The 9,825-nt window shown below is 34.2% G+C and overlaps 3 protein-coding genes across 4 annotated transcripts; 1 reads left to right on the top strand and 2 right to left on the bottom strand.

The window, feature by feature from the left end:
* Window positions 1-580: 580 nt before the first annotated feature.
* LOC116165341 (venom carboxylesterase-6-like) lies at window positions 581-4,456 on the bottom strand. The gene is made up of 11 exons (XM_031479689.1): window positions 3,509-4,456; window positions 3,303-3,457; window positions 3,128-3,233; window positions 2,888-3,070; window positions 2,647-2,832; window positions 2,410-2,600; window positions 2,187-2,352; window positions 1,947-2,131; window positions 1,733-1,883; window positions 1,045-1,168; window positions 581-987 (listed from the first exon to the last, which is right to left on the bottom strand). Exons 1-11 carry the CDS (start codon window positions 3,540-3,542, stop codon window positions 807-809), a joined length of 1,662 nt encoding a protein of 553 aa, XP_031335549.1. The 5' UTR covers window positions 3,543-4,456; the 3' UTR covers window positions 581-806.
* A 4-nt stretch (window positions 4,457-4,460) lies between these two features.
* Window positions 4,461-6,135, top strand: LOC116165342 (alcohol dehydrogenase class-3). Its single transcript, XM_031479690.1, has 6 exons — window positions 4,461-4,586; window positions 4,624-4,706; window positions 4,755-5,436; window positions 5,485-5,751; window positions 5,803-5,941; window positions 5,992-6,135. Exons 2-6 carry the CDS (start codon window positions 4,686-4,688, stop codon window positions 6,023-6,025), a joined length of 1,143 nt encoding a protein of 380 aa, XP_031335550.1. The 5' UTR covers window positions 4,461-4,586; window positions 4,624-4,685; the 3' UTR covers window positions 6,026-6,135.
* LOC116165340 lies at window positions 5,956-9,476 on the bottom strand. 2 transcript variants are annotated; one of them, XM_031479688.1, is made up of 9 exons: window positions 9,409-9,474; window positions 9,186-9,345; window positions 8,742-9,136; window positions 8,423-8,686; window positions 7,526-8,377; window positions 7,294-7,474; window positions 6,562-6,707; window positions 6,337-6,516; window positions 5,956-6,289 (listed from the first exon to the last, which is right to left on the bottom strand). In XM_031479688.1, the coding sequence occupies exons 2-9, from the start codon at window positions 9,274-9,276 to the stop codon at window positions 6,050-6,052; spliced, it is 2,349 nt and encodes a 782-aa protein (XP_031335548.1). In that variant the 5' UTR covers window positions 9,277-9,345; window positions 9,409-9,474; the 3' UTR covers window positions 5,956-6,049. The 2 variants fall into 2 exon arrangements, with proteins under 2 accessions (XP_031335548.1, XP_031335547.1); XM_031479687.1 differs by having other exon boundaries at window positions 9,186-9,476.
* Window positions 9,477-9,825: the final 349 nt, after the last annotated feature.

Raw genomic sequence — 9,825 nt, 5'->3', positions numbered from 1 at the left:
AATGTTTACTAAATACCTTTCGGCCCATTTTCGTTAAATGGAAAAAAGGCGCAGCTGCGGAATCCCGACATAATTATTATTGTTATTTCTTTCCATGCGTTCTTTAATGGGGGAAAAAAGAAACGTCAAGTGAGTTGTAGGTACCTATTATTCCTTTCATACAAATACATCGTATGTTGTAGTCATATATATAAGAGAAGATGGTTGTAGTAGTGTACTTAACCCCCAGGTTCTACGTTAACTTCACACTACAAGAACACGGAAATAGTCAACCAGACGTTTAAAAATGGCCACGTGAATGACCATTCCCTCCAAAACTAAAAAAGATCCCGCTTAAATTTGAAAAATGGCACGTGATCAAATATCTAAGGCAGGACTCCCTTACGATAGTTAGTTGTAGACAACGCCTTCTTGACCTGAAGCACAGTAGCACGAACTTATAAAATTTATAAGTTCGTGCACAATAGGTAAGGAACGTAAAATAAAACGCTCAAATTCTGAAAAGTGGAGAGATCCATGGATGCCGAAAAGTATGTTTTAGAATTTATAGGCAATAAAACGGCGGATTTACTTATATTATTTTATTTAAGTACAATCTACCAATCAAATCAAAACGTTTAACCAAATTTTTATCACTAAACTAAGCCACATCTATTTCCTACTTACAAATTATTCTGATAAAATTCGTCATGTAAGGTACATTATATTATTCAAAGTAATCTAATTAATCGTAGCTAACACAACATAAATGCATACCTAGATTACCTACCGCCTTTGATTATACTATTATAGTCTATATTGAAATCCTATCGCATCAATTTTTCATTTTCACGTAAAGGTAAACTTTCCCAAAAAGGTGTATTTCCAAGTGTCACGTTAGATTTCATTTCTAAGCATGATGTATTGTAAATATGTAAATAGTTAATAGAATCGACATAACTTTTCTTTGACATTTGCAACCAAATCACATCATTTATTTTGGGAATTCTAAAAAATATATATATATGATATATAAGTAGGTATGCAAACCCAAATCAACCTTACCCTGTTGATGAGAAGCTTGTCCACATATTTACTAATAATTTTGACATGTTTTGGTCCGTCGGAGTAGAATGTGTGTTTACTTCAGTCGACAAGACATAAACAGTGTCATCACCATGAGATGCTCCTACAAAATATAATAACATCTCTCTTTTTTAAATAAAATATAATTGTTTTTTTAATTATATCTGTTTATGTCTTAGACTATGAAAGAAAGTTCTCTAAGGTTTATGTGGTTTGATTGATATCTACCTACTTAATATACAGGGTGCATAGCAAATTTACAAATTTTATTCGTTCCTTTATTTAAATATTTTAAAAATAAAAAACTTCTATGAATCTTATTTTCTTACATAGTTTTGCTGTGATGTGTAACTGCAAAGGCGCAAATTACAATGCTTACACGAAACTATTGCCTTGAGCCGGCCCTGCACCTACCGTTTATGAGGAATATAATACGACCAAGGATTCAAGGAACAGTGAATGAGTGAACACTTGAAGACAGTCGCCGAAGGTCTTTAAATCGGCATTCGTTTCTAAGGAATCCATAAACTGGATAAACAATATAACGGGGCTAGCTAACTCAAAGTGATTTTAGCGCAATTCAAAATGTTGGTGCTTAAGATAACTGAACCATCATATGGCTAATGAAAATGATCACAATTAATTAAGTACGCAGCATAAACTTTACCATAATCATTGTTGGTGAGGGATCGTAGCTCGGATTTACTGTGAGCTCCTCTGTATGAAAAATAATAGTAGTAAACAGGAGATTGTATTGAAATCGAATGCAATTTCGCAGCACGCTCAATATCAGTAATAAACAAACGATCTGACACCATCTACAACAAATAAATATCTATCAACTTATGTATACCAAATACGAGAATAAATAAAATACACACCTTAATTAAGTTCCCGTATGTAGCCTCCGACACACTCATATTCTGGAAATAAAACTCTCTAATTTTTGTCAGAACTGAAGAACGATCATTTATATCTACTGTATGATTAAAGTCTAATATGTGCGGTATCAAATCATCCCAAAATTGATCAATTTCTTCTAGATACTGAGTTTTTGCTATGAAATCTATAAAAGAAAGTAGAAACGCTGTTATTTTATATAAGCTAAAATAAGTTCCAACCTGCTGCAGGATAAAGCCCTTCTGATGCGACATTTGAGAAGATCCAAGGCAAGTCATTTATTCTTCCTTCCAATAATAATTTGTAAGGATGTTCCTTCAAAAATGGTTTTGTTGACCATTTATCAACAACCACTCCAAATGGCGAAATCGGATTGTACAACCAAGGCTGCAAAATGCACTTATTCAGTTATTTGAGGTATAAAGATTAGCAATAAGGGCTTGCCATCAGTAAGTTAACTGAAGCAACAATATCATACGCCTTTCTTTCTTTCAAACATGCAATCATATCCCTTGTGGTGGAAATTGTACAATTTAAATTCAGTGAAATTTTTTTAGTTTTTTCCAAGGAATTCTCGACTAAAACCCATGGATTTAAAACAGTTCCGCTTTGAGAAATACCTCGATGAAATAAGCCTGCGGAAAGAAATGTATAAACATTTTATAATATAAAGTACCTAACCCTTAGATAAGGGAGATAATGAGTGGAGCTGTGCACTAGCTCCTCCCGCAGACATTCCTGTTAGCGTTATTGAACACGGGTTTCCACCAAAGTACTTGATATTATCTGACACCCATTTTAGTGCTAGTATCTGATCTTTTAAGCCATTATTACCAGGTACAACTTTATCTTCTGTACTTAAAAACCCTATAACGTATTATAAATAATTTATAGGTATAACTATATTATTTAATGTATATACCCAATGGTCCAAGTCTGTAATTTACTGTTACAAAAACAATGTTCTGATCTAATATAGTATAAGGACCATAAGAAGCACCACTGCCAAACATGAATGCACCACCATGAATATAAATAATAACATCACGCAATGCTTTATCTAATTCTGGTGTGTATATATTCAGATATAAGCAATCTTCTTCACCTGTGCAGTGCAGTGGACATTATGACTCTCAAGTAAGTATAAAAATTGCGGTCATACCTTGCACCATGTCTTTACCGGGAGGTGTATAATGATTGTACTGTATACATTTGTGTAACACATTTGTTTTGAACACACCTCCCCATTGATCTACCGGTTGCGGCTCCTGCAAAATAGATGCAACATAGACATCTCATATCTCTATGTACGGTATTCACGCTTTAAAACAACCTACTTCAAATCGTAACGCACCAATCGGCGGTTTGGCATAAGGTACTCCCTCAAACGCGACAAATTCTTTACCATTTCTTGTTGTACTTATATAACCAGACAATTCTCCGATTGGTAACGTGACATGTGTAGTTAAACTTTGTACGCTTGCTATAATCTCTAAGTAAATAAATGTAAATATCAAAAAAATATGGAATCCAAATATCTTACCATAACATATAATTAGAATCACATTGCTCACCATTTTTTATCTTACAATTGAAGCTGGAAACTAGATAGAGTATAGAGGTGATATATAGGCACAGATTAAAACTGTGATATAGGGTAGATATCTATCATGTTTTCTTAAAAACTAGTTACACAATGTATAGATTCCTTGACCTTTGATCTTGTTTGCTTACTAGTCAACTAAGAACTCCAGAAATTAATATAAAGTAGGTATCAGATATGTTAGTAGGTAGGTAGGTAGGTAGGTAGATAGATATATATATATTGCAGTCCTAATCACGTTTCCTATCACACTGATACGCTACTGCGTAATCAATTCCTAAACTATTTGGGCCTATTATCTGCAACCACCCCATAAAGATACTACTAATCCTGGTAAAAAATTTCATTCTCTAGGAGTTTAAAAAATTTGTTGTAGCTATCTCGTTAACATAGATTAAATTACATTTAAAGCTACACGCAAAAAACGATTATCCACCATTACCTTCCGTAAAGTTTCTAATAATGCACCTATATAGTTCAAACGTTCTAAAAAATTTTACGTTTTCATTTGCGGTATTGGGTATAGGGTTCAGAAAAATAACTGCCTTTGAAATTGACAGAGGATGTCCAGGGGCGGCGCTCCGGGGGTGCAGTGAAGTAAAAAAATTAACCGTGCCGAGAAAATTGTTACCCGAAACCATTGCCCGAAACGAAACCACCATCCACTAGGAGGTCCAAAGCGACCCTTATATCCACCCACATCGATGCTGCATATTAAACATTAAAACGGCCCTATTTTTACCCAAATAGCGTGCGAAAAGTACTTGGTTGCATACATACAATAAATACATAAACTTTCCGAAAATAAACGCATATTGCCTAATTTGTTTTTAAATAGCGGGAGTTTCGAAGATATGGTTTTCAAATTCATCGGGACGCATGCGCTTTTAACGAGAGTCACATTTCGTTGTAGATGCGTGTGAGGCTGATGGACCAGAGTATGATTTTTTTGATTTGTTCTTAAATTAAATTTAAAAGATCCTATCTTTGTGGTGTTGAAAATCTGAAAGGTTTTGAACCTGTTATCACAGAACAGTAATATTATTTGTTCTGTGCCTGTTATCAATTTTCCAATAAGTGACCTTGGATAATTCTAGAACATTTTTTATTGTGAAAAATGTCTGTTACAGCTGGAAAAGTACTTATGGTCTTTAATTCTCAGTCAAATTAAATAATTAATTTTTAGGTCATAACCTGCAAAGCGGCGGTTGCCTGGGGCCCAAGGCAGCCCTTAAAAATTCAGATGATCGATGTAGCTCCTCCAAAAGAAAATGAGGTGCGAATAAAAATTATGTATACCGCAGTATGTCACACTGATGGATATACCCTAAGCGGTGAGGATCCCGAAGGAATTTTTCCAGTAATCTTGGGACACGAAGGTGGGGGTATAGTTGAGAGTGTGGGTAAAGGTGTTGTTAATGTACAACCTGGTGACCATGTTATTCCGTTATATACACCACAATGCGGCGAATGTAAATTCTGTAAAAATCCCAAAACAAATTTGTGTTCAAAAATTCGTGCCACCCAAGGTAGAGGTGTAATGCCCGATGGCACTAGCCGGTTTACATGTAATGGACAGGAAATTTTTCATTTTATGGGTTGTTCAACATTTAGCGAGTATACAGTAGTTGCAGATGTATCTGTTGCAAAAATTAACAAAAAGGCACCATTGGATAAAGTGTGTTTGTTGGGTTGCGGAGTATCTACTGGGTATGGTGCCGCAATAAATACAGCAAAGGTGGACAACAATAGCTCGTGTGCAATTTGGGGACTTGGCGGAGTTGGATTAGCAGTGGCACTGGGTTGCAAGGCGGCTGGCGCTACAAAAATTATTGGGATTGACATTAATGAATCAAAGTTTGAAATAGGTATAAATGTGATTTTTAATTTTCTAATTTAAGAAATAAAACATGCAGCTAAGAAATTTGGTTGTACGGAATGTATCAATCCAAAAATGTATAACAAACCAATACAAGATGTACTCATTGAAATGACAGACGGAGGACTGGATTATACATTTGAGTGTATCGGAAATGTGCAAACTATGCGTGCAGCTTTAGAGGCATGCCATAAAGGATGGGGTACTTCCGTGATAATAGGAGTTGCCGGTGCAGGTCAGGAAATAAGCACTCGTCCCTTTCAGCTAGTAACTGGGCGTGTTTGGAAAGGTTGTGCTTTTGGAGGTCTGTGTGATTTTTAAATTAATGTCTATATTAATCTTAAGACTTTAATAGGATGGAAGAGTAGAGACAGTGTACCGAAATTAGTGGAGGAATACCTAAATGGAAACTTAGTTTTGGACGACTTTATTACACATTCACTTCATTTGGATGACGTGAATGAGGCCTTACAGTTAATGCATACTGGTGAAAGGTAAGTATCTAAAAGACTGCAAAATTAGAAGTTTTAATTTCTGGTTTTAGCATCCGGTCTGTGCTACAGGTGGGTACAGTGTAAAATGGAACAAACAGGACATATACTTTACTCTAACATTCTTTGTGCGAGAAGCTGAGAAACGCCTGTATCTTGTATGGAGATCAGTAATAAAATAAATTCACGATCGCCTTTCAATGACTTTAAAACATTATTTGTTAGCAATCCTGTCAGTCTTATTGCTTCATTCTCACGAATATTTGGCGGTATATTTTTTAGTAACCTGCATATTTGTTTCGCCAGTGTTTGTTCTTCCGTCAGGGTGTTATATTTTGGTTGCAGTATATCCTAAAAATTATATTTATTATACATTCAACTATCCACCAAAAATATACCTTCAAAATGATTGTATACAGCTGTAAGCAGTAAACTAATCTTCTCTCAACATTCTCTTTCAGTTGAGAGATTAAGAACATAACTTGACTATATAAGTTCAGTGTCTCCACATAACCAAAACGTTCTAAGATTTCATTTGTTATTAACATCCACTCTGATTTCACACATATTGGTAAAAGCTACAAAACAAATATAAAAAAAAGATACATAATTTAATGTTTTACATTAATTAATTTAGCTGCACACTCCACATAATCTGAAGTAGTTTCCGAGTGATATATAAATTTCAGAAATGTATCTTCGGAACTTGAATAAAATTTGCTTGCATAATACTTGTTTATGTGTGTTAGTGGTAATTCACTTAATCGATCTACAAAATATTGTATTATTTTTCTAATTGGCATTTCATATTTAGTACAGGTAGTTAAAGAGTCTTTTTTGCTCTTTTCGACAATACAGGAGTTGATATGTTTGTTGTTAGACAAATCTGATACAATATGAATTTACATATAATGATTGGTATGTCATAAACATAACAATGTTGCAACCATTTTTCCCATCTTTCCTAATAACAAAACTATCAACTTTTGGGTCGATATGTAGTAGGCTATGAACTCATGTACAAAACAATAGCATAAAATTAATTAATAAAGGATTGAGAGATCCTAATGGTATATCCCACAAATAAGTCCACATGTAATTTTCAAAGATAAGTACTAAGATGCGGTAGAGTTGGCATATGGGAACTCGTCAAAATCGCTAGTGTATAATATAGGCCTCTCATCTTATGCTTAGTGTTAGTTGAAAATGCATTATATCGCGTTTGTTCACACATTATTAAGGGTAGATTATTTTAGGCAAGTGTCTTTTGATATTCATACTGTAGCAGTGCAATATAGAAAAAATACTTCTAGGTACATTACCGAACCCCAACAAGTCTCGAGCTTGAAACTAACCTCCAAAATTAAGACACTGCACATCTTTACTAAACTTGCATAATAAATCAGTACATTGTTGCGTTATAGCGGGAGCTAAGTGTAAAATATCAAATTCTTGACGATATTTCTCTAATATAAATAGCAATGTAAAGACCAGATCCTCTTGTCCAACTATTACTCGAAAATTGACAGGAATTGTCTAAAAGTCATGCTCATGTAAATAAAAAAAACAATTCTGCGAAACACATACATTAAAAAGTGTTAACGTTGCCAGAGTGCAATCATCACCTTCTATGCTTAGCAAACATGCGCCAAATATTTTGTTGACAATGCCATCTGAGAAATATTGTAACTCTAAAAGTATGCTCAATAGCTCCCTATAGCAAACTATATTTTCATCTTTTGGCAGATTGCTTTGCATAATGTTGGCAAAAATCCTCGTAGAAAAGCTATTGACATCCATAATGTCTTTGATCTCATTAAAAATTATCTTATATTTGTTGATATTTGTTCTTTTCATTAAACATTTTTCATATAACGTTTGCAACATATATTCACGATTTTGAAGTGAAAATAACAACATCCTCTTGGTCTCTCTTATATCATCAGAATGATCAAATTTATTTAAAAACATTGTGAACTCATCGCCAATATTCTCCTTCCAAATGTTGGTGTGCTTCCAAAAATGCTTAATAATAACATTCTTTAGATCTGACACATTTAACGCATTGGCACATTTGAGAACTACTGCTCTATCATCAGACGAACTGGAATGGTCTAACAGGTGCAAAACATCATCTGCTGTACACAAATGGTACCACTTTTTAAGACACTTTACAGCATTCTCGTCTTTGAAAAGTTGTGTGTTAATTAGAGCACGAAACCAGACTAACTGATTCTCATCGCCTCGATTTATCTGAAAAATAATATCGGACAAATCGGCTTCTAAAACCTTATCGTTCAAAGGTTTAGGTTTTCGTGCTATCGTAGATAATATGTCAATTAAGCACGCAGCAGGTTCGTAGTTCTTCAAATGGTCAATTGTACAAAATGATTCTTCGGCCACCACCAACTGCAAAGGGGTCCCACATTCACATTTCACCTGCAACTTTGTAAGTAGAATTTATCCAATTGAACACAACATTACCTGTGCCCAAATACAAAAAACATTAACTGTAACCGCTTTCATTAATTTGGTAGCCACATTAACGGTGTGCTCCAGAAATTGACAAACATTGACCTGGTAAGGGGGGCACAAATTTATGATTTGTAAAATTTTAAGAATACAATGGCCCATGTGCTCTTGAAGCTGGGAAGACGTGAGCTCCAATGCCTTTTCAGTATTAAAATAAACAATATTTTTCAACATTTCATTAGCAATGTGACATATTCCTTGCATGATTTTGTTGTCCTAGAAATTCGATCAATTACAACTCATATGAAAACTAGCTGCTGTAAATAATTACCATTTCGTTTACTTGAAAGAGTTCAATAAGAGCTTTCAACAATAATGAAGTGTCCTGTAATGTTTTTTTTAAATTGCAATTTGTTAAACAAATTTGAAGTTCAAATAGCAGCTCCTTGTTTAAAGACAATGGAAATGTTTTCATTAACTCGCAGTAATCGGATAACAAATTTGTGTTAAGCACTATACACGCAAGTAAACAAGTGGATAATGTAGGTATTACTTTAACTAAATGTTGAGATTCCTTGGGAAACTGTGACAAATCATTTTCAGTATTTGTATTCAAAAATAACAACTGAAGAAATTGCAGTCGTTTCTTCTTTTCTGTAGAAAGGTAAGATTTAGTGGAATATATCCTTATGACATTAACCACTCCATCAATTCTATCTTCGTTCCCTATAACAATTATTAATTACAATCATAAATGTGTCTTGTAATGTAATACCTCCAATGTATTTAATTTTTTTGAGATCCTTATCTTTGCCTAATGCCCTTAACTCAGTTTGCAGCCAAATTAAATTCGCATCCAATTCCATTTATGCAGCTTATGATGGAAAAGTCAGTTACACAGTATCTAGGGCATCTATAGTTTACTGTTGTCTTTGCTTATTAAATGAATAAACAAAGCTAATTGTATTGATTCAATCAAATATTTATTTTAAGATAACCTGTTCGAGCTGCAATTTTCAACCACAACCGCTAATCACAAAACACTGCGGATGTGTTGCACGGTGACTCCCTCGGTACTGCGCAACCGCAAGCGCGCTTAAATTTGAATTTGCTTTAACGCGCCAGTGCTTGTATGTTGATTATATTACCATTGAATTTAAATTCAATGATATTACCACAGTTCTTGGTGACTACGACAAAAAAAATTATTTTTCTGTGTGGTGTTACGCAAGTATAATGAGCGAGAACACAAATAAGTTAAAGAAGAGGTAAGGGTTCCACATATTAAAAATGAATATTGTTGATTGTACCTAATTAATGTTTTTCTTCTCGAATTAATAAAGCCTTCGGTCATCACTGTGAATTCGTTACATTATAGCCCCAACTTGAAAGCAACTGTCATGATCTTTTACAGC

The sequence above is a fragment of the Photinus pyralis genome, unplaced genomic scaffold (assembly GCF_008802855.1).
Source record: "Photinus pyralis isolate 1611_PpyrPB1 unplaced genomic scaffold, Ppyr1.3 Ppyr1.4_LG3a, whole genome shotgun sequence".
NCBI classification, from domain to species: domain Eukaryota; kingdom Metazoa; phylum Arthropoda; class Insecta; order Coleoptera; family Lampyridae; genus Photinus; species Photinus pyralis.
Note: the sequence above shows the minus strand (reverse complement) of the source record. Positions and strands in the feature narration are given on the sequence as shown.

Bases quoted from the DNA above. Each gene is read 5' to 3' on its own strand.
- LOC116165341 (XM_031479689.1), bottom strand. From the start codon at position 3,542: ATGGTGAGCAATGTGATTCTAATTATATGTTATG. The intron at 2,132-2,186 runs GTTGGAACTTAT...TTTCTTTTATAG, and splicing joins AGGGCTTTATCCTGCAGCAG to ATTTCATAGCAAAAACTCAG. The intron at 1,169-1,732 runs GTAAAGTTTATG...TATATTTTGTAG, and splicing joins CCTCACCAACAATGATTATG to GAGCATCTCATGGTGATGAC.
- LOC116165340 (XM_031479687.1), bottom strand. From the start codon at position 9,276: ATGGAATTGGATGCGAATTTAATTTGGCTGCAAACTGAGTTAAGGGCA. The intron at 9,137-9,185 runs GTATTACATTAC...TAATTGTTATAG, and splicing joins AAAAATTAAATACATTGGAG to GGAACGAAGATAGAATTGAT. The intron at 6,290-6,336 runs GTATATTTTTGG...TATAATTTTTAG, and splicing joins TGTATACAATCATTTTGAAG to GATATACTGCAACCAAAATA.
- LOC116165342 (XM_031479690.1), top strand. From the start codon at position 4,686: ATGTCTGTTACAGCTGGAAAA. The intron at 5,437-5,484 runs GTATAAATGTGA...TAAAACATGCAG, and splicing joins TGAATCAAAGTTTGAAATAG to CTAAGAAATTTGGTTGTACG. The intron at 5,942-5,991 runs GTAAGTATCTAA...TTCTGGTTTTAG, and splicing joins TTAATGCATACTGGTGAAAG to CATCCGGTCTGTGCTACAGG.